This window comes from Monodelphis domestica, chromosome 4, assembly GCF_027887165.1.
Source record: "Monodelphis domestica isolate mMonDom1 chromosome 4, mMonDom1.pri, whole genome shotgun sequence".
NCBI classification, from domain to species: domain Eukaryota; kingdom Metazoa; phylum Chordata; class Mammalia; order Didelphimorphia; family Didelphidae; genus Monodelphis; species Monodelphis domestica.
In genome coordinates, this window is record NC_077230.1 from 401,556,368 (window position 1) to 401,568,811 (window position 12,444).

At 47.4% G+C, this 12,444-nt stretch overlaps 1 protein-coding gene across 1 annotated transcript in view; it reads left to right on the forward strand.

The window, feature by feature from the left end:
• Window positions 1–2,852: 2,852 nt before the first annotated feature.
• GPR157 (G protein-coupled receptor 157) overlaps window positions 2,853–12,444 on the forward strand; it is a 39,439-nt gene continuing 29,847 nt past the window's right edge. The window contains exon 1 of the mRNA XM_056795827.1: window positions 2,853–3,879. Coding sequence (XP_056651805.1) covers window positions 3,485–3,879 — 395 coding nt within the window. The 5' untranslated portion in view covers window positions 2,853–3,484. The remainder of the gene's footprint in view (window positions 3,880–12,444) is intronic.

A 12,444-nucleotide genomic window follows, 5' to 3' on the forward strand; every position in this document is an offset into this window, starting at 1 on the left:
TGACTAGGGACACTTCCTAGCTGTGTGACCCTGGGCAAGTCACTTAACCCCCTTGCCTCGCCCTTACTGCTCTTCTACCTTGAACCAAAAACACAGTATGGATTCTAAGATGGAAGATAAGGGTTTTTTAAAAATCAGAGAATCATACTCTCCCCCTACATATCTATATGTATGTTGAATGCTCATACACACACACATATCATCACTTAGACTATAAACTCCTTGAGGACAAAAACTAACCAGTTAATTTTTGTTACTATATCCCCAACTACCTGCCTGTATTCCCCTAGCTTGGCACACAGTACTGTTATTGCTGAGAAGTCATTTTTCAGTCTTGTCCAACTCTTCCTGACCCTTTTTTTGGAGGGGTTTTCTTGGCAGAGATCCTGGAATGGTCTGCTATTTCCTTCTCCATCTCATTTGACAGATAAGGAAACTGAGGCCAACAGGGTTAAGTGACTTACCAGAGGTAACATAGCCCATAAATGTCCGAGGTCACATTTGAACTCTGGAGTCTTCCTGACTCCAGACCCAGCCATGCTCTATCCACTAATGCCATCTAGACAATAATAAATGTTTTCAGAATTGGATCCATGTGTGTGCATGGTGTTTGTTGGGATCGCCCCAGAGAGTGACCTTTTCACCATGGGGGAAACATGAATGGGAACTGAGGTCTGCACTCCCTGCAGAGAAACCCTGGTCAATGCCCAAGCAACTTTGCTAGAGGTAGTCTATTCATCATAGTTAGAGGAACCCCGTGGCTAGTCTGGGGTCACACAACTCAGAATCAATGGCTACAATGTGTGGCCATAACATCACAGAGTGCTGACAGTAGAAAACTGAATGTTGAGCCCTTTTCTGCAGGTTAAATCTCAAGTTGATTGTAGGGTTATTAAATTTTTTTGTAGGCTTTTAAAATGGGAGAAGATAATAAAACTACTTCAATGTTTCTTCCCAATATTGAGAAGCAAGTGGTCTATTTTTCACTGCCTCTATCCTGTATGGTAAATGGTTTTCTTCTTCAGAAAGGGGCAAGAGAATGTGGTCTCCTTTAAAAAAAAATGACGGGTAGAAGGAATCCCAATCAACCTTTCAGAAGATATTGGAGTTCATATGCCCAAAGGGCACTAAAAGACTGTCTGCCCTTTGATCCAGCCATACCACTGCTGGGCTTATACCCCAAAGAGGTCATAAGGAAAAAGACATGAACAAGAATATTCATAGCTGCGCTCTTTGTGGTGGCAAAAAAATTGGAAAATGAGGGGATGCCCTTCAATTGGGGAATTGCTGAACCAATTGTGGTATCTGTTGGTGATGGAATACTATTGTGCTCAAAGGAATAATAAAGTGGAGGAATTCCATGGGAACTAGAACAACCTCCAGGAAGTGATGCAGAGTGAGAGGAGCAGAACCAGAAGAACCTTGTAACCATGGTACAATAGAATGTAAAGGACTTCTCTGCCAGCAGCAATGCAGTGATCCAGGACAATTCTGAGAGACTTATGAGAAAGATGCTGTCCATATCTAGAGGAAGAACTGTGGGAGCGGAAACACAGAAGAAAAACAATTGCTTGATCACATGGTTTGATGGGGATATGATTGGTGATATAGACTCTAAACAATCAACCTAGTGCAAATATTAATAATTTGGAAATAGGCCTTGATCAATGACACATGTAAAACCCAGTGAAACTACAAGTCAGATATGGGAAGGAGAAGGGGATGGAAGGGAGGGGAAGGAAAGAACATGAGTCTTATAACCATGGAAAAAAATTCTAAATCATCTAATAAAATAAAATAAAATAAAATTGCTACTCTTAAAAAAGAAGAAGATATTGGAGTTCAGAGTCAGGCAGACCAGGGATCAAATGTTGCCTCTGAAACTATGTGGGCCCAGTAATCTTTCCCCCTCTCTGGGACCGTTTTCCTCTGTAAAATGAAGGAAGCCCTTCCAGCTGTAACTCTTGGTGCCTATTATTCCACTTGTATGAAGAACTGCCATTGTGGGAGCTCCCTTCCATTGATTAAGACCAGGAAGTCTTTTAAATGATGGTTTTAGAGTTGCTGGAGGACTCTGGGAGGTCCCTTGACTTGCCCACGGTTGGCCCATGTCTTTGGCAGGTCTTGAACCTGGGTCTTTCTGGGTAGAATGTGAGCTCTGTCCACCCAGCCTCTCATTTACTGACATGTAGTAAAAGGATCCTCTGGCGCAGGTGCAGGGCGCCCTCTCCACCTTGGACAACACCAGTTCCTTCTCCTGGACCCTTCCCATCCCAGTACTTGTACATCTCCGTGGGCAGCAGCCAGGGCCCCTGGGCTGGGACCCGGCTTCTCTATTGCTCCCACAGGGTCAGGGAGGGCAGGGCACCCCCCTCCTCTCCTCGGCATCTTTCCCTGCAACAATCTGGTGGGACTTGCCAGTGGTTTTAGGGGAAAGCATGGAAAGAAAAAGTAAACGGGCCAATATTTCTAAAGCGCTTGGCACAGTGCCTGGCACAGAGTTGGTGCTTAATAAACGTGTTCCCTTCCCCCCGAAGAGAAGTGGGCTCTGCCTGATCAGGGTGCGGAGCTGGTGGTCTCTCAGTTAAATGAGAGGATGAGGACGGTGATATTGGGGTGGGGGCGGGGCTGTCTTGGGCTCAGGGTGGGAGGGGGAATACCGGCCCATTTCCAGTGACTCGAAAAGAAAGCACCTGCTTCTGGTTCCTCTCACCTACAAAGGGCAAGGGGACCGCAGCCAAGGACCTCCTGCCCAGGGAAAAAGGAAAAGAAAGTGAAAGGAAGACGTCTCAGAAACGCCAGTCCTTCCCGCGAGGGCGGCGGCGGGGCCGGGGGTCTTTTCCTAGTAGGCTGGCCGCTGAGCCCAGCAGCTGCAGCTGTGGCCAGCTGAGCCTCGGGGGCTGGGACAGGGCGGGTCCGGAGCGGGCTGGGGGCGGGGCCGCGCCGAGCTCCTGCCCGAGTCCTCGGTCTCCGCTACCGCTCACATGACGCCGCCGCTGCCCCGCGGCGAGAGGGGGCGGACTGGCGGGGCTGGGTGGCAGGCGCTGGAATTGGAGCACCTAGAGCGGCCACCCTTCGGGGTCCCCCAAACCACGGTCTGCATCTCAGGCTTTCAGTAGGAACTTTCTCTGACTGAAGTTGCCGGGTCCCTTCCCTTGTTCTGCCCCCCCACCCCCTCCCCGCTTCCGTCCTGCCGCCCCACCTCCCTGGTCTCCCCCACAAACTCCCTCTTCCAGGGGCTCCTCATTGTTCAGCGCCCCTTCTCCCTGCCTCTTCCTGGCCTCCCTTTCCCCCATCTTCGCCCCCGCCCCCGGCCGCCTCTCCTCCAGCTCTTTCCACTCCCCCCCCCCCCCCTCCCCAGCTCTTCTCGTCCAGCCGCTTCATTCCTTTCCTTCTCTTCTTCCACCGTCCCGCACTCCGACGGCATTTCCCCTGGATCCCGCATCTCCCACAGTGCCCTCTCCGCTCCTGGAAGCCCTTGGCCATGCTGCTCCCCCAGAAGCCTGCGCCCCCCACCGAGATCTATCCTTCGGAGAAAATCGTGGTCCTTCTGTCCTGCGTCCTCTCCTTCTTGGGCTCCAGCCTCCTCATAGGCACCCATGCCCTGTGGCCGGACCTGAGGAGCCGAGCTAGGCAGCTGCTCCTCTTTCTGTCCCTGGCGGACCTGCTCTCTGCCGCCTCCTACTTCTATGGGGTCCTCCAGGACTTCCCCGACACCACCTGGGACTGCGTGGTGCAGGGCGCCCTCTCCACTTTCGCCAACACCAGCTCCTTCTTCTGGACCGTGGCCATCGCAGTTTACTTGTACATCACCATCGTCCGCAGCAGCCAGGGCCCCTGGGCTGGGACCCGGCTTCTCTATTGCTTCCACGTCGTCAGGTAGGGCAGGGCGCCCCGCTTCTCTCCTCAGCTTGTTTCCCCGCGGGAATCTTGGTTATTTACAAAGCTGGCCTCGGGCTTAAGCTCCTGGAGGGCAGGAAACAGCCGGCTTTTGCTGAGTCTACCCTAGAACCCAGGGCATCCTCTAGCTAAGGATTGTTGATTAATTTGGGGGGGGGGGGGGCAGATAAAGTTGGCTTTCATCTACTTTTACCTCTCTTCAAGTATTTCCAGGCTATTCTGGAGGAGGGTAAGCAGCTTCTCCTTGGCTCCAAAGGGCATGGTGAAGAAACTGAAATACTGTAGGCTTTCTGGAAATAAAAACTTCCGAACAGATCCTCTCCCAATGAAGGATACTTAGGCAGACAGACAGACAGACAGATTGGTGTTTAATTAAGTCAGTCCTAACCAACTCCATGTGACCCCATTTGGGGCTTTCTGGACAAAGATACTTGAGTGATTTGCCATTTCTTTCTCCAGCTCATTTTACAGATAAGGAAACTGAGGCAAACAGAGTTCACATAGGAAGTGTTTGAGGCCAGATTTAAATACAAGTCTTCCTGTCTCTAGGCCCTGCACTCTTTGTACTGAGCAACCTGGATGGGTGGATGGATGGGTGGAAAGGAAGGAAGGAAGGAAGGAAGGAAGGAAGGAAGGAAGGAAGGAAGGAAGGAAGGAAGGAAGGAAGGAAGGAAGGAAGGAAGGAAGGAAGGAAGGAAGGAAGGAAGGAAGGAAGGAAGGAAGGAAGGAAGGAATAGATAGATGATGGATAGACAGATGGATACAGATGGACAGATAGATAGATAGATAGATAGATAGATAGATAGATAGAATTAAGCACATTTACCTGTGCCAGATACAGTTGCTATGTCAGGTACTATATCAAGTGGAATGAGCAGTTTAGGGAATTAGTTGGGTTAGAAGGTGGATTCTCCCTTGGTGGGCAGTCTTCAAGCAGAGGCTGTGCCCACTTGTAGGGAAGATGGTAGAGAGAATTCCTGTGAACTAGAAGGGGCCTCAGAGGCCAAGACCCTAGCCCCTCATTTTTTCAGAGGAGGCTCCAGAGCTCTGAGGAGCTTTCCTGCCCTGAGATTTTATGTCTGTGTCAGTATCTCACCTCCAAAAGCAAGGACACCTAATGAGCATGACCAAGGTCAGGTCATCTAAGAGGCCAGGAGCGGGGCCAGCTCTGAATTCTTTTTATATTTTAGGTGGGAGTAGGGAACAGGAGTAAGGCTGTAGCATGGGAAGGTTTCTTAGTGGTTGCCCCATGGGGAATTCATCCAGGTTGGCTTTTTAGAGGTGATCCTGACCCAAAGAAGACCCTGCACATGTGATAGGTTTAGGGTTAGAAGAGACCTTTGAAGTCATTTAGGCCAACCCTGGACTTTTAGAGATGAGGAAGCCAAGGCCCATAATAAGGTGACACCTACCTCTGATGCCACTACTACCTCTTTGACTTGTGAACAAGCCACCTAATTTCCCTGGATCTCAATGTCTTCTGCTTGAAAATGAAAGGGTAGAATAGATGATCTCCGAGTCCCATCACAGCTCTTGATCTAGGGACCTATGACTTTCCCAAGGTGATACATATTAAAAGTAGAAGGGAGGGAAATTAGATGGCTCAGTGGATAGAGTGCCAGGCCTGGGGAAGGGAGATCCTTGGTTCAGGTCTGGCTTTAGACACTTCCTAGCTGTGTGACCCTGTACAAGTCACTTAACCCCCCAATGCCTAGCCCTCACCAATTTTCTGCCTTGGAACCAATACCTAATATCAATTCTAAGACAGAAGGTAAGAATAAAAAAATTTTAAGTAGAAGAGCTGGGATTTGAACCCATCACATTTCAAAATAAAGTGCTCTTTTGATTTCCTCCTGTTCTTTCTCTCTGATTGTCCCTTCTTTCCCGACTGAAGAGTGGTTGATTTTTCACTAGTGACTCAATTGAGATAATCTTGTGCTTAACAGATGCTAGTTCCTTCTCCCTTATTCACAGCCACTGGACTCTTAGCATTGGAGCCTCCTTCTGTGGCTAAGCTTTTATGGATGGAGGAGGAGGGGGTTGTTGGGGTTCACCAAAGGATCCCTGGTACCAGAGCTGGAGAGCACAGTGTTTTTGTTTGTTGGTTTGTTTTGTTTTTTAAACCCTCACCTTCTGTCTTGGAATCAATGCTGTGTAACTGAGGCTGTCTTCAATGCCAGTGTCCTGGGGCAGCAGGAAAAGGTAGCCGGAATGCCAGCTTTGCGTGGGGTCTGGAGAACCGAACACTGGAGACACTCACCAGCTCTGTAAAACAGAAAAATAATCCTTGTCCCCTCACAGGGTTGTGGGAGGGTAAAGCACTGGGTCACTTGGAATTTCTACAGAAGTGTAAGTGATGAGTTTCAATCAGGCTGTCCACCCCACGAGCATTTATTAAGCACCAACTTTGTGCTCGGTTTTGGGGCTACGAAGGCAAAAATGACCAAGTCTCTATCCTGGCGGAGCTAACATTCTTGGCAGTGAGACATGGACATTCGAGAAATGTCTCCTGGGGCAGGAGGAGAGGGGCTGGGCTTAGGGTTAGGAAGTCCTGGACTGGAATCAGTTCAAGCCAGGCTGACTTCAGTGTATTTACACCTCCCAAATCAGCAAATGCCATAAATCACATCTTGATTCCTCATTTCGTTGATTGTCTGAAGTTAAGAGAGTGATGGAAAAATTGTTACTGATGTGGATTGAACTTAAAAGTGTGTTATCCAGGGATAACTAGGTGGCACAATGGAGAGAATATATGCCAAGCCTGGAGTAGGAAGGACCTGAATTCAAATCTAGCCTCAGACCAGCTGTGTGATCCTGGGCAAGTCACTTAATCTTGATTGCCTAGCCCTTGCCCTTCTGGCTTGGAGTTGCTACTAAGGCAGACAGTAAGGGTTTTTGTGTTGTTTTTTTTTAAGTGTGTCATCCTACATTTTTATTTTTGGAGAGCTGGTTGTTAAACATTTACCAGAACAACTCCGAATCCATCACTTAACATATTAGCTTTGTAAGTCCCTTCACCTTTGACCCTTCAGCAACTCCCAAGGTTTTACACAACTTTGTTTCACCAAGTTTTTTATTTCCGAGGAGCCAGTTGACTTTAGGAAAGGTACGTCTTGAGAGAGAGGGCATGGATCAGAAGGGGAGTAGCAGGAATGAGGGCTGGGTAGAAGCTGGCCAGCCCTAGCATTCCAGGGGGATCGCAGGCAAAGACCTAGAGGAGGACCATCATTAAGGTGAAAGATTCTTCTAGGAAGGCTCCATGGAAGAAAATAAACAAGACATACCAGATATGTAGAGCTATCAAGGGGGACAGTGGAAAGAATCCTGGCTTTGGAGTTTGGGACCTGGGTTTGAATCATGACTGGCCCCTTATAAAGTTTCTTCATCCTAAAATGAGAGCTGAGTAGAGGTGATCCTTGAAGGTCTTTCTGGCCTGAGTTTATAATCCTATGAAGCTAGAAAAGTAGATAAGAGCTCTGATCCTGGAGGCAGGAAGACCTGAGTTCAAATCCTGCCTCAAACACTTACCACCTGTGTGACTTTGGGCAAGTCACTTAACCTGTTTGCCCCAGGTCTAGACAATAATAGTACTTACCTCCCCTGGTTGCTGGGATAAAATGGGATAACATTTGTAAAGTGCTCTGCAAACCTTAAAATACTATATAAATGCTGACTTATTATAAATAGATAATTTACAAGCATTTAGTGGGCACCTCCTCTGTGCCAGGCACTCGGGATAAGAAACAAGCCCTGCTCAAAGGAGTCTGCATTCTAACGTAGATATGAGATTATTTGAAGAGGAAGGAATTCATACACCTGGGAGAGAAAACCCTCCTGAACCCATTAGGGAGTGCAGGATTCTAAGAGGCAGAGATGAAGAAAGCCTGTATCCTAGGCTCTGAGAATGCAAGAACATGGAGTCTGGAAAGGAGACGTGGAGAGGAGCAAGTAGGCCAGCTTGGCTAGGAAGGGGAATGTCAACTATCAATATTTATTAAGTGCCTACTGTGTGTGAGGCACTATGCTAACACCTGGGGATGCAGATATGAAAAAGAAAATCAAGGAGCTTGCGGTCTAATGGGAGAAGACAACAGACAAAGCTAAAAGCGGTGGGGATGAGGTGAGAGAAGGTAGAAAATATACCTGTGTGGGCACGATGGAAAAGTCAAGGAAGTCCAGAATGAGTGCTCTTGGGAGGAAAAGAGGAGATGTCTGTCCTGTGGCCCTTCTTGAAATGTAAGTTTCAGGTTCCACACCGGGAGGAACTGGTGAGTCTTGAGTATGGAGTACGGATTGCCTCTGGCAGGATGAGATTTTCCATTGAAGAGGTTACTTCCTGGGGGTATGGCGGAGTCCAAAATGAGTTCAGTCAAGTAGAAAATGAGATGTCTGAGGAGATACGTGTGTGAAGAGACAAGAGAAATAATGTTGTTTGGTTGGTTTTTAAAGGATGATGTATTTAATATAAAGGAAAGATTCCAGAACTGTCTAACAAAGTAAGCGATCAGTTAGACTTCAGAGGACCGATGGCCTCTCATATTTTGGCTAAAAAGTGTGATGCACAAGGCCAGGAGTCAGAAGGTCCTAGGTTCAAATCTGGCCTCAGACATTTCTTGGCTATGTGCCCTGGCCAAGTCACTTAACCCAATTACCTAGACCTTGATGATCTTCTGCCTTGAAACCAATACTTAGTACCAGCTCTAAGATAAAAGGTGAAAGGAAAGGAAGGGAAGGGAAGGGAAGGGAAGGGAAGGGAAGGGAAGGGAAGGAAGGGAAGGGAAGGGAAGGGAAGGGAAGGAAGGGAAGGGAAGGGAAGGGAAGGAAGGGAAGGGAAGGGAAGGGAAGGGAAGGGGAGGGAGAGAGAGAGAGAGAGAGAGAGAGAGGGAGGGAGGGGGAGAGAGAGAGAGAGAGAGAGAGAGAGAGAGAGAGAGAGAGAGAGAGAGAGAGAGAGAGAGAGAGAGAGAGGGAGAGAGGGAGGGGGAGAGAGAGAGAGAGAGAGAGAGAGAGAGAGAGAGAGAGAGAGAGAGAGGGAGGGAGGGGGAGAGAGAGAGAGAGAGAGAGAGAGAGAGAGAGAGAGAGAGAGAGAGAGAGAGAGAGAGAGAGAGAGAGAGAGAGAGAAAGAGAGAGAGAGGGAGACAGAGGGAGGGAGAGGAGGGAGAGAGGGAGAGAGAGAGAGAGAGAGAGAGAGAGAGAGAGAGAGAGAGAGAGAGAGAGAGAGAGAGAGAGAGAGAGAGAGAGAGAGAGAGAGAGAGAGGGAGGGAGGGAGAGGGAGAGGAAGGGAGGAAGGAAGGAAGACTTCAGAATTGTCCAACACAATGAAGTATCCATTAAGACTTCAGAGACTGATGATAAAATATGCCTCCCATGTTTTGACTAAAAAGTGATAGACATACATTTTCTGATTTGACTGATGTGTTTCTTTGTTTTTCTTGACTACACTTGTTTGTTATCAGAACTCCTTTAGGACTGGATAGTTTATTAGGTAGTGATAGTGTTTTGTTTTTTCAAGAAAAGAAAATCAATATAAAATTAAATATACAGGGGGAAAAAAGTTCAGGAGGTATAAATGGTCCTTACTGCCATGTTCAATTTCATATGCCCTGTTTTAGAAAAAGCAAAAGTTCCTCATTTCATGAACTTTTCTCTTTTTATTTCTTCTTGGTTTACTGACATGTTCGTGCTAGGTGATGGTTGATGAGCTTATAATAAAAAAGGAAATTTAAAAAATAGAAAGTAAGCAAAATAGGTTGTAACTAGACTGTGAAGGATTCTAAGCAGAGGAAGTTTGTATTTTATCCTGGACACAATAGGGGGGCCCCTGAAGGTTATAGAAAATGACTGGGTCAGAGCTGTGTGTCACAATCCATTTGACAGCTGTTTGGAGCATGATGGATTGGACACAAGAAGCAGGGAGACCCATTAGGAGGCTACTGGGATAGTTCTCAGAAATGCTGTTGTCAGCATCACATTTAGAATCTGTGTGTGTGTGTGTGTGTGTGTGTGTGTGTGTAAAACCCTTACCTTGTCTTAGAATCGATACTGTGCTTTGGTTCCAAGGCCAAAAAAATGATAAGAGCTAGACAATGAGGGTTAAGTGACTTGCCCAGGGTCACATACCTAGAGGATGTCTGAGGCCATATTCGAACACAGGACCTCCTCTCTCTAGGCCTAACTTTCAATCCCCTGAGCTATCTCTGTCTGTCTGTCTCTCTGTCTCTCTCTGTCTGTCTGTCTCTGTTTCTTCTCTCGTCTGTCTCTGTCTCTGTCTTTCTCTCTCTGTCTCTCCCCCCCCCCCCACCTTGCCCTCTCACCATATATATATATATATATTTTTTTTTTTTAAACCCCTAATCTGTGTTTGGACTTCAGTTTAGCTCTTTTCTTTCTCTGTGTTCCAGAGGAACGAGGTTCTTACTTTCTGTCCTTTCCTGTGTCAGTAAACTTCCAAGAAGTGAGCCCGATAGTAAGTTGAAAGGAGGACTAAATGCTTGGATGGAGTTGTCTTGACAGGAGGGACAACGAGGGCCCTTGCTCAGTCTGCCTTGGAGGTGACGGTATCTAGCAAAGCCTCTAACATTTGCCCCTAGTTAGGATCACAGACTCTACAGTTAGAACAGATTGTCCTGCCTTCAAGGTGCAAAAAATCCTTTGGTGGTTGTCTGCTGTCTTAGCGCATTGCTGAGCTCAGCTCAAAGCTTGAAGGTGAAGCTTTGTGTGACTGTTTTTCCTTCTTCCCCCCCTTTCTCATCACCACAGTTAAGTGCTCCAAGCAGCTTCCTCGCTCCTAATGACTAGACCTTTCCCAAACTTGGGTCTCTCTCTGAAAGAGGACAAAGGGCTTGATTAAGATGTGGCTCCCCAGGGGTCCATCTAGCCCAAGAGCTGCCTGAGGCTAAAGACACAAGGTGACAGTAGTTCATCCTTAGTTCTCTAGTTCTTTAAGGTTTCCCAAGCCTCCCTGAGAAGGGGTGTCTCCAATATTTTTATCCTCGTCGTATAGATGAAAAAACCAAGGCTCCATTGAAAGGACACCTGCACTGGAGTCAGGGGTACTGAATTTGACTCTTAATGCCCTTCACAATCCCTTCTTCACCTCCATATACTCTGACCCAGTGACACTGACTTCCTTGTACAGGATACGCCATCTCCTCACCTTCCATCTTTTCTCTGCTTCTCCCTCATATCTGGAATATCCTCCCTCCTCCTCCTCGATTCCCTGGCTTTCTTCAAGTCCCAGCTCAAATCCCTCCTTCTCCAGGAAGCCTTGCCTAATTCCTCTTAATTCTAGTGCCTTTCCCCTGTTCAATATCTTCCATTTTCCCTACATGCAGTTAGTGCGTGTCGTCTTCCCCCATTAGGCTGAGAGCTTCCTGGGGTGGGGGGCTGGCTTTTGTCTTTCTTGGAATCGCCAGGGCTTAGCATTTACTAAATGCTTGTTGACTTGATTTCCTGGGCTGCTGACCTCTAAAATCTTTTTCCCTCTAAAGGCTCCTAGAACTTGGAGCCTGACCTTTGTTCATCTTATTTCCCAATCGGCCTCGGCCACCACACCCTCATCTGCCACCTCCACCCCCTAGTCATGCTTGCCCAGGTGAGAAAGTTTGGTGCCAGGGGAAGGACCAGAGAGGGAGTCATTTGCTCAAAGGGACGGCCATAGTCCAAAACGTGAGCCAATCCCCTGAAAATCGGTGATATTTCCTTTGAAATTCTGCTATTGCCTGGGAGGTGACTCCCTTTTCCCCATTCTCGTCCATCATGCCCAGATGGCTCTGGGTTCAGACTTTCTTAACTCAGCCAGAGCTTCTCTAGTCTGACTAGTGTATGTTTCACAACTGACTCGTGCGTCAAAAAAGTAGGCATGAGAATTGGGCCCCACCTTTGACAGCCAGAACCTGTTTGCCCTGTTCACCCCTTTATCCCCCTTTCCACCAGCCCAGTCCCCAAACTCTAAGCTTCCAGAAAAGTATAGTTGCTGGGACTGACTCAAGGATAATAACAGGAAAGAGGCAGCTTGGGGGCACAGAGGATGGAGCACCGGGCCTAGAGATGGAGGCACTGAGTTCAGTTCTGGCCTCAGACTCTTAACCCCAGCTGCCTAGCCCTTACCACTCTTTTGTCTTCAAACTGATACTTCATATCAATTCTAAGAAAGAAGGTCAGGGTTTTTTTTTAAAGAAAGAAAAATATTAGATTAAGTAATAATCTAGGTTTACATGATCTCATTTGAGTCCTGGACAGTTCCATGAGTTAGGGCAGGTATCATCAGCCCCATTTTACAGTTGAAGAAACTGAGGCTGAGAGGCTCAAGTGACTTGCCCAGGGTCACACAGTCAATAAATATCCAAAGTAGATTTTAACCTTAGGTTTTCCTGACTCCAAGTCATCATCAAATAATTGTGTCACAGATTTAGGACTAGATAAGATCTTAGAAGCTATCCTTTGTTGTAATTCAATGATGTCTGACTCTTCTTGACCCTATTTGGGTTTTCTTGGCAAAGGTACTGAACTGGTTGTTTGGAGATGGGTTTGGGCAAGCTCAAGAGC